Source organism: Macrotis lagotis, chromosome 1 (genome assembly GCF_037893015.1).
Source record: "Macrotis lagotis isolate mMagLag1 chromosome 1, bilby.v1.9.chrom.fasta, whole genome shotgun sequence".
Classification (NCBI taxonomy): Eukaryota; Metazoa; Chordata; class Mammalia; order Peramelemorphia; family Peramelidae; genus Macrotis; species Macrotis lagotis.
In genome coordinates, this window is record NC_133658.1 from 873,316,895 (window position 1) to 873,333,150 (window position 16,256).

Genomic DNA, 16,256 nt, shown 5'->3' on the forward strand with positions numbered 1-16,256 from the left:
AACCCTGTCTAATGGGAAGAGTGTTAGCCTGAGAGCAAGGAAACCAGAATTCTGTCCTAGTCCTTAGACTTTTAGTCTTTAAAGAAGCTTCTTTTATGGCCTGCTACAAACCAGGAACTGGCTGAGTTGGTGGGGGGAAATGCAAAGACAAAAGTGAGACTGTTCTGCCTCCTCAAAGTTTGGTTTTCAATGACGGAAGATAGCATGTACACATGTAATTAGGTAGAAAAGATCAATTGAATGCAAGGGAATATTGGCAGGAGTTCCAGGAAAGACTTTAGGTAGAAAGTGTCACTTGAAGGAAGGAATTTGAAGGAAACTAGGAATTCCTGGAGTCCAAGCTGAGGAGGAAGGGTGTTCTAGGCAGGGGGAATAACTATTGCAAAGGTAAGACATCAGGAGGAACAGCAAGCAGGTCAATTTGGTTAGCCCGGAGAGTGTAGGAAGGGGAGTGATGTAATGAGGCAAGAAATGGAAGGTGGGGCTGGAGGACTGAAGACACTAACACAGGGCTCCTAGAGACAAATCATTGAAGTTCCTTGCTCTCTTCCTCCCTTCCTTCTTCTGGACCTCCCTTCCTACCTCCCTCCTTTTTTCCATGCTATGGCAGTCAAAACTATGCTTTGAAAAAAATCTTTTGTTGTCTATATCAAAGATGGATTGGAAAAGGTGAGACTTGAGGTAGGGAAATCAATGAGGAAACTCTGGCTAAAGTCTAGACAAGAAGCAATGAGGACCTGACCTTGAGTGGTAATTCTCCATGTCACTTTACAGCCATAGACAAATCATATGACTTCTCTGAGCCTTAGTTTCATCCTCTGTAAAATGGGACTGCTAAACTTTATTACTTGAAAGTTCCCAGGGTGTTGGGGAGTTTTGGGTTTCATCATCTTCTAGTGTGTTATAGATGTGAGGTAATGATAACAGAAAAAAAAGAGCTCACCTCCCTTTGGTGATTCATCATCATCCCTTTATACATTGGATCATCTTTGGAGAGCCTTCACTTGCCTTATGAGGTGACCTAAAGTAGCTTAAGCACAGAAGAGCTAAAACTAGTGTCTTTTTGGTGATGTATAGCATGGTTCGTTTCAGCCACCAAGGCTTTTGCTGTAACTGCTGCCTCCTTACCTCGTTTTGTTAGGACATGACTCAGGACTGAAAGAGACTTTCCTTGAGCTACCAGGAAACTAGAACCAACTGCAGAACTGTAGGCAGGGCTTAGGAACCCACTGAAAAATGATTAATCATTTCATTCAAAGGAGTTCATAAGAGTTTTCAGTGGTAAGTGAAGTTCTTAATATGCAAAAATGATTAGAAGATAATAGGGGAATATTCCCTGCTGAATTAAACTTTCCTTTCCTCATCTTTCCTCAGACTATCTGGATCCCAGGGATCTCATCTCATTCTTGCATTTCCCTTAAGACATAAGTATAGTTCTCTCACATAATAGATAAAGAATAAATATTGAATATTGACTTTTTCATCAGTACTTTAGAATAGTATTTATTTATACAACGGTTGTTTGGAATGTCTTTGAAGGCTTATTTCACACAAACATAATTGGTAGATTCCTGTCCTAGATTATCATTCTATATCCTGAACTAGTAACTGAGGTTTGTGTCTGTCATGCCACAGGCATCCCAATTACCACATGGTTGAGGCAATACATTACAGTTTATATAACTGAACTGGAGAACATCTTGCTAGAATTAAAGACAAGAAAACTATTGCCCAGAACTTTTGACAGAGCTTTCATTGACATTGATTCCTAATTTTCTCCATTTTATATTTCTGTAGCAGAATTCTTAGTGTATTTGTTTCTTTCTGTCATTTTTTTGGTGGCAATTATAAAGTTAAAGATTATTTAACTTTCTGACGAGCAATTAGCATCTTTCTCCCTAGAAACATCAGCTCTTCATGCACTCTCTTTAGAAATCCTCTTACTAGAAGTCCTCAGATTTTTGACTATATTATGCTTTTATTGTGATAGTCCTTGAGCTCATTTGAAAAGCACACTGACTCTCTATTGAAGCAGTGTGTCATGGAGGCAGCTGGGCATACAAAGTTGTGAATCAGAACACTTGTCTTCTGGTCTTTTTTTTGCTACTTATCACCTCTTTGACCTTCGAGTAATTATTTCCTCTTTTGGAAATTGTTATGTAATCTGTAAAATGAGGGGATTGATGATGCTCTCTAAGCTGCCTTCTGTGGTTAGTATTCTGAGTATGATTCTATATTTCCCATTCTTCTATTCTAGTCCTGATTCATTGGTTTGACCCCTCGCATCAATGAAGTATAAGTGGGACCCACATTTATCGCCTTCCTAATAGTTTCTTGTCTCTCCTTCATAACAGAATACTCTGTTGCAACAACTGGGAATTGCTCCCTTTTCTGATGGCCCGTGGCCTTTGTACATCCACCCTCAGAGCTTATCTGTGCTCTCACGCCTTCTGCTCATCTGGCAGCACAGAGCCAGTGCTCAAGGAGACCCTGATGTTCCTGAATGCCTTAAAGTTTGGGAGAGGTAAGAAGAGTTGGAGAGAAATTTCCTGTTGGAAAATTATTAACTTTTGACTCAATTGACTATGACTTTTTTAAAAAGTGAAGTATTTTTCTTTTTGCAAAACATTATTGTCACTTCTTAGTGATTCTCTCCAATTCTCTAAGAGGAATTTTTTTTTTCCTCATCACCAAGTGGTACAGGAAAACAAATGACTGGGGCGACTAGGTGGCACAGTGGATAGAGCACCAGCCTTGGAGTCAGGAGTACCTGAGTTCAAATCCAGCCTCAGACACTTAATAATTACCTAGCTGTGTGGCCTTGGGCAAGCCACTTAACCCCATTTGCTTTGCAAAGAAAAAAACCTAAAAAAAAAAGAAAAACAAGTGATGGACTCATTGGCCATTTCTGACAGTGGGTGTTTTGGTTTATATTTTTAGTTTATCACCTGTCTACCAGGAGGAGAGATGCATCACTAGTAACTGTACTTAAATCACTAGACTGATCAAGCTTCTAAAGTCTTTCATTGTTTTCCTTTACATCTTTGTGAGCATTGTATAGAATGTTCTTTTGATTCTTTTTATTTTACCAGCAGTTTGTACAGGATCTCTCAAATTTTCTGGAAATAATTTTATCCTTTGTATTCTTTCATTACATTCCTATACCACCATTTATTTAAACATTTCCTAAGTGATAGACACCCACTTTGTTTCTAGTTCTTTGTGACCATACATTTTTGTGTAACATGACCATGATTTCCATCACCTTCAAGACTTGAACGTTAGAGCTATAATCATGGAAGACAATGAGAGAAGTATGAGATTTGGGAAAATGGGATGTTTACAAGATAAGAGTAGTAAGGTCCCTGAAGGAATCTTTCTTTAAAACATTAGGAATTTAGGTCATAAATTCTAGGGTAAATGTGATTCTACTAGAAGTAATTTTTAAACCAACTCATTTTTAAAAAATCAGAAAAAGATGGAAGCAGAAAAGCAACCCTGTTTTCAAGTTATAATTCCTAAACATTCTGCTTGAAACCCATTTAAAGAATTTACAATCTTTTGGCCAAATTTTAAAGGTTTTCTTTGCACTTGGGGGAAAACTCAGATTAATTGGTCACCTATTAAATCCTCTTTAGATGGATCTGGTTTTTGCCATTTTATGTTTATATGTTTATGAATCTTCAAAGCTGTTTGTGTTCCTAAAAGGCTTTGCCTTTTTATTCTCCTCTCTAGGATCAAATAGCTATAATGCTGGATTTATGAAATCATAAACCCATGTGACTGATCCCAGCAGGATCAGGCAAAAATGAAGAGGAAAAGCCCTTATTAAAACACAAATCTCTTTCCTAATAGCCAAAGGGAGTGAATAGAATGCTGGCCACATTCATTGCTTTTTGCACTAAAGCTCTTTTCCCAAGTTTGCTCAAGGGTAAATTTTCCATCTTTACTGGGTGCATACACAGGATACTAAGTTATTCAGAACTTTTTTATAATATTTGATTTTAATATGCAGTATTATAATCATTGCTGGAAAGACTAGAACCAAGTGATAGACTCACTACAGGAAGAAGCAATGGATTCCATCCTGCTTGCATAGTCTGGTTGTCTTTATGCTTTTGGGCTGCTATTTTTTATAGTATAGTCCCTCTTTCATTTTTACTGATGAGACTGAAGTAGCTGTCTCATACAAGGACTCTGGGAATTGGCTTTGCTTGCTAACTCTGACATTTGTATTTTCAGGGAAGGATTTAGTTTCTGTTTCCTGTCCATTCATGTCCCTCTCCCCTCTCCTCCTAAGATCTCTAACTTGATTTTTGGATTTAAGAACTTTAATTGCTTATGGGTTTATGTGGGTTTATGATCAGCCCCAGAGATATTTGTAGACCTTACCAGAATGAATCCCTTTCTTTTTTTCTGGCAGGTTTGTGGCCACATTGAAACAGAATGCTTTGCAAGGGGTGCTTCCCAGTGATACAGAAGACTTGAATGTGGAGCATTTGCAATTGCTCCTCCTTCTTTTCCATAACTTCTCAGAGAAAGGCCGTCGCTCCATATTGGCCCTTTGCATCCAGACCATCCTGGAGCTGACAGCTGGCTTGGATTCTCAGCTGCGGTCAGTGCCACTGCTCCTAGCACGCCTTCTCCTGGTCTTGGACTATCTGCTTCATCAGTACTCCAAAGCCCCCACATACCTTTTTGAACAGGTATGACCCTAAATGCTTATTCCATCTTACTTTGTTTTTTCCTTTAGGTTCTGATTAACCTAAATAAATCTCCCTGTTTATCAAGAAAGGCAGGATGGTATGGTGTTCAGAATCAGGAGAGACCTAGGTTTAAATCCTTCATCTGATTCTTACTAGCAAGCTGTTTAACCTTATTGAACCTCACTTTCCTCATCCATGGAAAGATAAGAGAAACAAATGATGTTTTATAAATATTTTACACACACACACACACACCCTCACTTTGCAAGTGTTAAAACCTGTTCTCTCAGTGAGCCTCATTCTCTACCTTTCTCCCTTTCCTTCTTAGCCAAGAACTTTGCTTCATATTTTACAAAGAAGAATGAGTCCATCCATAATGAAGTCTCTCTCTCCCTTCTTTATCTCTAAATTTATCCACATCATCCCCTGATTTCTCTTTGTTTTTATCTCTGATGAAAATATGAGCTTTCACTTTGTCCAGGATAGTTCCCTGAGCTCTACATTCCATTCCTTTTGTCCTTTGGAAGCTTGCACCTTCCATCATCCCATTTCTCCCATTTTTTAACAGATCTATAGCTGTTCTCTATCCTTAACCTCCATTTGGCATCCCATCCACTTGGACAGTGAGTCTGTGTTCTCTTTTTTTTTCTTTTACAAACTCTGGAAAAGTTACCTGTGGTTATAACCTCTGGTTCCTTCCCTTTCACTCCCTTTTTAAGCCTCTGCAGTGTCTCTCACCCTCTTCAGAAAATGAGATTGCTCTTTCTGAAGTTATCTGGGATCTTTCAGTTGCTAAACTTGAGGATCTTCTCTTGTCATCTTTCTTGACCTCTCCTCAGCATTTGGCACCATGGGTATTCCCTCCTTGTTTATTTTTCATGACTTTCCTTTCTCATGACTTTCCTCATTCCTGCCTTACTGCTCCTGTTCATTTTCCATTGCTGGTTCATCATTCGTGCATTACCTTTCCCTCTACTCCCAGTTTGAATTCCTCCAGTTTCTGTCCTGAGCCTCTTTGCTGTTGCTCTATCCTTGTTTAGCTCTCATGGGTCCATTTATCATATGTAGGATTCCTATATATAGTTATCTATCCCTTGTCTTTTTAGAACTCAAGTCCCATACCACAGGCTGGGCATTTTAATCCAATCCCATCACCTTCTTGAAGTCAACTTGTCTAAAATGAAACTCATCTTTTTTCCTTGCAGATTGGCAACTTTGCTATTATCTTTGCCCATTTTACAGTTCTTTCTCTACAACATATTTCACATCTGTCTTCTTCTCTTCATATAGCTTTCACTGTTGTCTGGGTCCTTATCACCACTTGGCCTGTACTATTGTAATAGTCCTTCTAATTGGCCTCCCTGTATTTTCCTATTTTGTTCTAGTCCTATTTTATTCTATTCTAAGCTGACCTCAACAGAGCTACCAAATTGATCGTTAGTGTATAGAACTGATAAGGTGTGTGTGTGTGTGTGTGTGTGTGTGTGTGTGTATAATTATCAAATCTCTTGTTGTGAAAGAAGAATCAGAACAACAAAAGGGGAAAAAACATGTCTGCTCAGGAATCATAGGGTCTTTCCAGATTTATTTTATATTCTCCCTTCGACACCTATTTTGATCAGCCATACTGACCTACCTGCTGCTTCCTAAACTTGACATTCCATTTCCTTTCTGCACTTTTTCTTCAGGTACCCCTTCCTTCCTCTGCATTATTTTGTCCTTTAGAATTATTAACTTCATTCCAGGCTCAGTCCAGGGTCTTCTCTTGGAGTGAGAAAACTGATGACCTGATTGTTAGGACTCTTTTTTTTTTTTTTTTTAGGTTTTTGTAAGGCAAATGGGGTTAAGCGGCTTTGCCCAAGACCACACGGCTAGGTAATTATTAAGTGTCTGAGACCAGATTTGAACCCAGGTACTCCTGACTCCAGGGCCGGTGCTCTATTCACTGTGCCACCTAGCCGCCCCACTAACAGTTCAATTTAACAAGCATTTATTAAACACCTAGCCGCCCCCATGTGGAATAATTGAAGGACCTGAAGTTGTTTTTTATTTTTTCTTTATAGTTCTTGCTATACTTTAAACATAGGTGTTTAATAAATGCTTGTTAAATTGAACTGTTAGTGGGGCGGCTAGGTGGCACAGTGAATAGAGCACCGGCCCTGGAGTCAGGAGTACCTGGGTTCAAATCCGCCATCAGACGCTTAATAATTACCTAGCCGTGTGGCCTTGGGCAAGCCGCTTAACCCCATTGCCTTGAAAAAAACCTAAAAAAAAATTGAATTGTTAGAAAGCATTATATTAATGGTAATACTAATAATAATGTCCAGAAAAAATATTCTGTCACCATTGTTGAGTCAAATATTAGTAAAAAAAAAAATGAAGCTTACACTAAAATAATACTTTAGAGTTTGCCAAACACTTGATTTTTATGATCTCATTGGAGCCTCATGATGACTTCTGGAGGCAGTACTGCAGCTATTAGTTATTGTTGATGCTATACAGCTGAGGGAACTGAGCTGAAGAAGTTAAGTGATCTGGTAGGGTTCGCACAGCAAAAATCTCCAGGGGCAAGATTTGGAGCCCAGTTCTTTCAGACTCTCAGCTCAGTACATCATTATACTGACCTGAATTTAAGGAGAATTGTTTTTTGTTTCTCATCTACTCATTCGTGCTGCAAGTTCATGAAACCTCTGCAGGATGATGGAAGTTATCAATTCCTATATCTCCTTTTTTTTTTTTTGCAAGGCAAATGAGGTTAAGCGGCTTGCCCAAGGCCACACGGCTAGGTAATTATTAAGCGTCTGAGGCCGTATTTGAACCCAGGTACTCCTGACTCCAGGGCATGTGCTCTATCCACTGCGCCACCTAGCTTCCCCCTTATATCTCCTTTTGAGGGCATTGTTTTGAGTCAGTGAACTCCTGCTACTAGATTTGGCTCTGACTTTCCTATAGGGGCATCTACTATCATTGAAAAGAGAAACAGCAGGTGATAGGGCTGATATTGCTGTGTTTGGAGGTGTGTGGCACCCCAGTTATAGGACCTCAGTAAGTTCTTTAGTTTCTCTCTGCCTCTCTTTCCTCCTGTGCAGAGATAATGGTATCTGTTCTATATATTGACAGGTTTTTTTTTTTGTTTGTTTCTCAGATATGATCTTAAAGTGCTTTGCTAATTATCTTTTCCTTGCCCCTACTTTGCTAATTTTAAAGCAGTGTGGAAAGCCTGGTTGTAATGTTAATCTCTCATTCTCATCTTTTTCATTGGGCTTCTGGGGTTGTTTTTATTTTTGACATTTTTCAAGCTATCAACTTCTTAGGAGGATTACAACAGAATTGGTGATAATGTATTTCCCCTTAAACTGAATCTTCATGTATCTTGTACAGGTGCAATATAACCTCCTTAGTCCTCCTTTTGGCTGGGTAACTGGATCTCAGGAAAGTGGCCGCAGGGCCACTGTGCCCTTGTATCATGGCTTCAAAGAAGTGGAAGAAAACTGGACCAAGCATTGTTCATCAGGTCAGAAGAGAAGAACTTTGTAAAGGCCCTCTGGCTTCTTCAGCACACCTCACTGACCAAAATAGAGAAGGAAGGAAGGAAAGAAACAAAAAAGCATTTATTAAGTGAGAAGGTGGAATCAAAGTAACTAAAAGATGATTTGGTGATCTGGGTAATTGTTTTACACCTAGGAGGACCAACATATCTCTTAAGAGATTGGATTGAGCGCATTTGACAAGATTTCCAGATTTTCCAAGTCCACACTCCCTCCTAAGGGGAGTGAATGGTCTGTGCAGAGTCCCAGGTTGCCTTCCTACGCCTTAAGGGTCAGGGTTCTTCCTTGACCCCAGTGTAAACATGAGGATAGCCTGACTGTTAGAATTTTATTTCCTTTTTTTCTTTTAGGATATGGTTCAGAATTTCTTTCTGAGTCTTGACTCAGAATTGTGAAGTTCCCATTTGTCCACTAGTCTTTTTGATATTCCTAAGTGAGAATTTAGCTAACATTTATTATAGAAAGAGTACACGAAAATACACAGTTGAAAGAAGACACCATTCCTGTCCTTGGAGCTTTCTGTCTTTTGTGGGACTGGATCCATAAACATAGCTCTAAAACATTACAAAACAAAATGCTGTATCATTGTGTTCTTGCTGTTGCCAAGTGGTGTCCTGGGGTTTTCAGAGAGGTGAGAGAATTCACAGAAACATGAGCTCCAATTTCGCATTTCCAGAGTCTTTAATTTGTTTACTCAGATTACATCTTCTTACCTTGAGGGGTGGGAAGTGGCATTTTATGTTGGACATTTTTAGGCCTGTGAGGTGGTGGTTCTGTTTAATATCATGAGGCGGCATTGCTGTCTGATTTTCTATATTGCACCTTGGAATCAGAAGAGAATGCACCTCTTCTTCTCTAATTACATGTTGAACACATACTATCTTCCAGATGCTGTTCCACAGCCCAGATTTTATTGTGTCCTGTCACCAGAAGCTTCAGAAGATGACTTAAATCGCCTTGATAATATGGTATCAGGAACTCTAAAGCTCTTATTTTACATCCTTTGAAAGGGGACCCTTGCACCCTCCCCCTGACAGAGTTATTAGTCGGAAAGAGAATGACTGAAGGTTTTGAATATGGAATAGTGACCATGTTTTATGAGACTACTTTCAGCTAGGAGACAGGTTCTGTCTAGTGACTATAGAAGGAGACACTTGAGTGCTGTGGAGATTGTTCATATTAATGGGCATTGCTTTTTTTTTTAAGTTTTTGCAAGGCAATGGGGTTAAGTGGCTTGCCCAAGGCCACACAGCTAGGTAATTATTAAATGTCTGAGGACGGATTTGAACTCAAGTACTCTTGACTCCAGGGCTGGTGCTCTATCCCGCCCCTGGGCATTGCTTTTGAGTGGAACTCAGGAGCTACAGCCAATGAAAGCTTTTAGTGGGTGGGGTGGGACATTTTGTTAGGACTGAGGGGGACATGTTAGCGGAGGTGAGGAAATCATCTTGTCCTTGTGTTCTGGTGTTAGATCTGTGAGGTCCTATTCTCCAGAGCAGTGAAATATGATGAGCTGTACAGTGCACTGACATCTTTGCTAGCAGCCGGATCTCAGTTTGACACCACCAGGAGAAAGGAGAGCAAGAATGTAACAGCCCTGGTAAGAGTGTGAGAGCATTGGATTGCTCTGTTCTGTGGGAGGGTGGGACAAAGTGGTATTACTAGAGCTCCGTGTTAAAACCAGAACCCTTCCTGTTGGATCTAGTTTTCACTAGTTAGTTGAATATCAGTTGGTATGTTAAGTCTATTTCTTAATTCTGTGTCATAATTAGTGTCAGAATTATTTTATGTTAAGATTACATGGATTTGATTTAATTAATGGTTTAGTGAAATGAGCATTTGGGAGTAAACAGCAGTCTGGGCTCCGTTGTGGAGGTGGCTCTAGAGCCTTGGTGGTTCAGTGCTCATTGGCCTTGTAGAGGGTTGCTGAACTTCCCTGTCAGTGCCATGTTAGTGAAAGAGGGTTGTTCTTCCTGGGAGGCTGCCAGGCACTGAGAGGCTCCAACCTGACACTTACTTTTCCAAATGTTTGGGCCTAAGGCTCTCTTTATACAGAAGTATTAGCTTCATTATATTATGGGCAGAATGGAGCAGGAGATCTGCATGTGCTTTTTATTGGGTGTATTGTATAAGAGGCTTTGCCCTATAGCAGAGGTGTCAAACACAGCCCACAATACTCCTGGTTTGGTCTGAACCAGAAAAAATACAAGTATAAAATACTTAGCTAAATAAATGAAAATCTAGTAGGACATATGTGATGTTAATGTGTGATTTTTTAAGTCCAGTATGTGGCCTTCCAAGAGGAAAGTCATAGCTGAGGGCAAGTAAAATTCAGTTGGACCCAGGGATTTGATGCAGTGACAGTTTGGATTCTCATATAGGATAGTCCTTTTAAATAGATATTGGAAGTGATTTAGACCAAGAGCCTCCTCTCTGACTCCTTACTCTTGCCTCCTTCAGGAGGCATGTGCTCTCCAATATTACTTTTTGATACTCTGGAGGATCCTGGGAATTTTGCCACCATCAAAGAAATATATGAATCAGTTGGCCATGAACACCCCTGAGATGAGTGAGTGTGACATCCTGCATACTTTGCGCTGGTCTTCCCGCCTTCGGATTGGCTCTTATGTCAGCTGGATCAAGGTACAGTACTGTCATCCATAGTATAGTGTTGAGGAGGAGGATGGCTATGGTCCTGACCTAGATTATGAACGCAAGTGCTTTTTTTAAATAAAATTTTTTTCTTGTCCCCTAAACAGGATCATCTTGTCCAGCAGGGCATGAAAGCTGACCATGCTAGTTCTCTCATAGAACTGGCCTCTACCAAGTGCAGTTGTGTGAAATATGATGTGGAAATAGCAGAGGAGTACTTTGCTCGACAGGTAGGCTAGTTTTCATAAAGCAGAGGTGGGAAATCTTTAGCCTAAGGACCAAATTGTTGTGGCATTGCCAATGCAACTGCAGGCAGAGCTCAAAATTCAATAAATCTAGCAGCTTTTTAGGGTTGAATTAACTAAATGTTTGACCAAATATAGCCTAAGAATAATATTATAAATAACCAAATGGCCCTTGGCAGAAAAAAGGTCCCTGGTCTAGAATGATGCTGATGTAGCCACTGGGATCTTCTTAGGCCTCCTTACTAATGAAGTCTGTTATTTTTAAGATCTCATCATTCTGTGGCATCGACTGTACTACCATCTTGCAGTTACATGAGATTCCTAGTCTGCAATCCATCTATACCCTTGATGCAGCCATTTCCAAGGTCCAGGTTTCTCTGGATGAGCATTTTTCCAAATTGGCGGCTGAGACTGACCCTCATAAGTCATCGGAGATAACTAAGAATCTTCTGCCTGCTACATTACAGCTTATTGATACCTACGCATCATTCACTAGGTGTAGTATATTGCTTAAAGAAATGGGGGTAAGAACATTTTCCCTAGGGAATTCCAGGCTCTTCTAGAAGGTACAGGTTCATTTTCTTGAATTTTATTGTTTTAATGCTGTGAACAGTACAACTATGAACTCTTTACAGCCCTGATGACTCAAGATTCATTTTGGGAGGGTTTCTTTATCACTTTGGGGGAATTTTCTTTTCTTTTAGTGCAATATTTCTTTCTTGTTCTACCTAAGGAGGCTAATCATGCTTTTTTTTAAAGTAATATATGAGGAATATTCTTAAATTTGAGGGAAAGGTTCTGTTTCTATTTAGGCTCCAGATCCTGGATGTCCAACCTTTTAGTTCTTCTGGGTATCACTGCCCAACAAAAACTTGTCAAAGGCTGCATATAGAATTTAATATTTATTTATGACTACAATGTCACCCATATTGTTCATGAGTATAATAATAAAATGTCATGATATCTCATAAATGGGCTTTGAGGGCTGCATGTGGCCTATGGACCAGGGGTTGAATACACCTGCTCTTAGATGTTTCTCTTAACTTAGTTAGAAGTGGGTTGGGAGGGGTGGCTAGGTGGCGTAGTGGATAAAGCACCGGCCTTGGAGTCAGGAGTACCTGGGTTCAAATCCGGTCTCAGACACTTAATAATTACCTAGCTGTGTGGCCTTGGGCAAGCGACTTAACCCCATTTGTCTTGCAAAAACCTAAAAAAAAAAAGCGGGTTGGGAGTACAGGGACATCATAGCAGTTCTTCCAAATGTGGTAACTTCGTTTGCTAATTGTGAGAGTTTATGACTTCCTCACTTTCTAGATATTGACCATTTTCAGCAACCATTTTTTAAACTTTATAATATGCAAGGCAAGTGATAGGGGATGGGTATTCAAAGGTAAAAAGATTGGCTTCAATCCCAATCTTCAGGGAATTTAGAATCAAATCGAGGGGAGTGGGCTGGGGGAGGCATGTTCGCACATTCTAGATGTGTTACAAGGCAGAATGGGAAGAATAAGGACATTAGAGAGGACCAGTGGTTCTCAATTATTTTTTAATATAAGAATCTCCTTTTTAAAAAGAAATTTTTTTTTCCCCAGTGGACAAAATCCATTTCTCCTTCTTAATCTCTCTCATTGAAAAGCAACAAAATCTTACATCAAATTCTTACATTAAGTGTCCAAAGAAATCAATGAAGATCCTTTTTTTCTGTCCAAAAGAAAAATTCATTCTATTATGCCCACATAATAGTAATAGTACTGTTAGTATCTGTTGATAGAGAAAATGCATAATGACTAGATGTGAGTGCTTGGTGCACATGTATATCCCCTTGGTCATGACTTCGTGGCCCTCCATGGGTCTGAGGCACAGGTGAGGATACCTGATCAAGAACAAGTATCTAAAATAAGAAATTGGAGGAAGAGAGATAGATGCCATTTTCTTCTGGGAAATTTTGATGGAAGGGGTTTCATATGAGCTGAGCCTTGAAGAAAAAGACTACCAAGCAATCTAGAAAGAAAACTTTCAAAGATGTTCGAGATTTTTTGAAAGTTAGAATTTAGTTCCCTTTGCAGATTTTCTATGCTGAAAGAACCATTAGTAGTAAAAAAAAAAAATAGTAGTGGGTATCCTATAGTAGAAATGATGAGCTATTGAACAGATGAAAATAATATTTAAAATTTTAAATGTTTACAGAGTTGATGAGGCTTTATGTAATACTTATCTCAGTATTGTTAATGGAACAGCAGATAAAATATGGTCTATGGATTTCTGGTCCTCCAGATTGTTGGATCTTTCTCCATTGTTAGTAGTATCTGAGTCCATAGTGTAAACAGGACAGATAACATTGTTATCTTCACTTCACTAGTTTAATTTCATTTCAATAGCATCAAAATTGTTATCAGAATTTTGGAGTAAAAGTCTCTTGTCTTATCCCTTATCCTATGCCTGTGTGAGACAGTGAAACTGAGATACATGGAAATTTAGTGACTCCCCAATATTTTAAAGACTTCCTTGGCTAAGTTGAGAATAGTCTGCTGGTCATTATATTTTTTGTCTTTAATTCTATTTTCCCATATTCTTCCCGCAGGTCTTATTTGTTGCAAAGCCTCTCTGAAGAGGGATCCCCTGAGAATAAACCTTCTGAAGATAAACTGGGAGGTTATTCTGCTGTCTTGGCGATAGGCTCAAGCCGGTGCAAGTCCAACACCTTGGGTAAGGGGCAACTGCCTGCTGAATGAGGAACCTTCCCATTCTTGGTGCCCACATCTCTTTAGGCCTTTCTCTTCTCTGTTTGATGGTTTTCTTTGTTTCTCATTTCTCCTCATCTGGTCTGACCTTTGTACTGCTGTCAGCATTACATTTCATAATGTCAACTATGTTATTTGAATCTCCTGCTTAGACATGCTCAGGGGCACTTCAGTGGCTGCTTAGTAACATAGAACTTCTGAATTGTGATGAACTCAGAAGACATTCAGAGCCTGCCCTTTCATTTTAATGTGGTTTATGCTATACCCCTTAATTTTCTTTTGTATTCTAATCCAATTAATCCAGGTCTTGTGTCCTATCCTCTTTCCTTGCCCAAGTGTCCACCTATTGGCATATTCCTCTTTCAAAGTCCAAGTGAGACATGCTTTCTCTGCTTAGTCCTTGTTTCTCCAGGATGCATATAGTCTTTTCCAGCTCTACTTATTGATAGTTTTCTCTTCCTTTCTCAATAGAAGCACCAGAATTGAAGAAAACCTAGAAGGATGGAGCAAATTTTTGTGTCATTTGATATGTCTGGTTTTTTTAAACCAGACCAGATAATTCTGTCTTTATGATGTCTTCTTTGATTTCCCTCAGAAGTAATTTTTCTCCAGATTCTCAGGGTGGATTATGAAATTATTATTTCTTAAATTATAGTTGTTAAAATCAGTCAATTTATATATATATATATATATATATATATATATATATATATTTATTATGTGCCTACTATGTGCTAGACCCCTGTGCTATTGGGTACAAAGAAAGGTGTAAGATGGTCCTTTGCCTTCAAGGAGCTCATTGACTAATGGGGAGGCAACATGTAAACAATTACTTACTATATGGGATAAACAGGAATTAATCACCAGAGGGAGGCACTAGCACTATGATGTCTTGGGATAGACTTCCTGTCCAAGCTAGGATTCTTGTTGACACTTGAAGGAAGCCAGGAGGTAGAGTTGAGGAAAGGACATCCTGGGCATGAGAGACTACCAGGGAAAAGACCCAGAGTTTAGTAATGGAGGGGTTTGTTTGTGGAATAATAGTCAGAATCTGTAAAGGTGCAGAGAGTTATGAAATACTTTGAACATAAGCAGGAAATGTTAGATTTCAACTTGGAGGTGGCATGGAACCCCTAGATGAGAGTTTACTGAGGGTGAAAGCCCTTCTTCCCTCCTCCTGCCTGCTGGAGATTCAGCCTGCCTCAGGTCTCTTCCCACTACAGACTTTGTTCCATTTAGAGGTAAAGTCACTCAATAAACTCTTGGGCTACCTCAGTTTCCTCATTTGTAAGACAAGGTTAATAGCACATACCTGGAGAACTAAGTGAGAGAATATTTGTATTTTTTCTAAATATTTTATTAGTTTTTCAAATTATATACAATGATAGTTTTTACCAATCATTTTTTTTACAAGGTTTTGAGTTTTTACAATTTTTTTCTCTCCCTTCCCTCCCCTCTCCCCATGATAAAAAGCAATCTGATATAAGCTCTATATTTATAGCCATACTAAATATAGATCAATATTGAACATGTTGTGAGAGAAGAATCAAATCCAAATGGAAGAAAGAAAATATGAGAGAAAAAAAGAGATAATAAGACAGCTTTTAAAAATTGAAGATAATAAACTTTGGTCTTCATTGGAACTCTGCAGTTCTCTGGATGTGGATGGTATTTTCCATCACAAGTCTTTTATAATTGGCTTTGATTATTGTGCTGCTGAATTGAACAAATCCATCAAGGTTGATCGTGACCCTCTGTTGTTGTTAATGTGTATAATGTTCTTTTGGTTCTGCTCGTTTCATTCACCATTAATTCGTGCAAGTCTTTCTAGGCTTTTCTGAAATCTCGATCCTTATGATTTCTTATAGAACAATAGTGTTTCATCATATACATAGACTACAATTTATTTAGCCATTCCCCAATTGATGTACATCCCCTCAATTTCCAGTTCTTTGCCACTATGAAAAGAGGTACTATAGATATTTTTGTAAAAGGGCTTGACACTTAGAAGCTGCTAGATTAATACTAGCATCATTAACTTCATTACTCTTTGGTACATACCTGTGGTTTGGATATGAGGGATTCTCAGTGAAGAAACTCCCTCTGCCAAAGGAAAACAGGCCTTTTTTTTCTTCTTTAAAACAACTTATTTTAGAATTCTGTAGAGTTTTCAAGGGTCCCATAGTCAGTAGCTTTCAGAGGGAAGTCAAACCTAGCTCTTCCTGATTCTGAAATTCACTTGCTAGCCATTATTCCAAATTGCCTCTTCTTTATTTGTCAGCTTGGTGGTAGAGGCATTTGTTTCAGTCAGACAGGAAGAGAGTTTCACTTCTTTGTTTTGTCCTAATTCTTTTCTTCTAGATG

At 39.1% G+C, this 16,256-nt stretch overlaps 1 protein-coding gene across 1 annotated transcript in view; it reads left to right on the forward strand.

The window, feature by feature from the left end:
• Positions 1–16,256, forward strand: part of UBR4 (ubiquitin protein ligase E3 component n-recognin 4) — a 160,818-nt gene that overhangs the window by 25,305 nt on the left and 119,257 nt on the right. Inside the window, exons 18-26 of the mRNA XM_074218273.1 lie at positions 2,355–2,524; positions 4,424–4,706; positions 8,088–8,220; positions 9,143–9,222; positions 9,726–9,854; positions 10,715–10,897; positions 11,014–11,136; positions 11,418–11,647; positions 13,733–13,857. Of these exons, the coding sequence (XP_074074374.1) occupies positions 2,355–2,524; positions 4,424–4,706; positions 8,088–8,220; positions 9,143–9,222; positions 9,726–9,854; positions 10,715–10,897; positions 11,014–11,136; positions 11,418–11,647; positions 13,733–13,857 (1,456 nt within the window). The remainder of the gene's footprint in view (positions 1–2,354; positions 2,525–4,423; positions 4,707–8,087; positions 8,221–9,142; positions 9,223–9,725; positions 9,855–10,714; positions 10,898–11,013; positions 11,137–11,417; positions 11,648–13,732; positions 13,858–16,256) is intronic.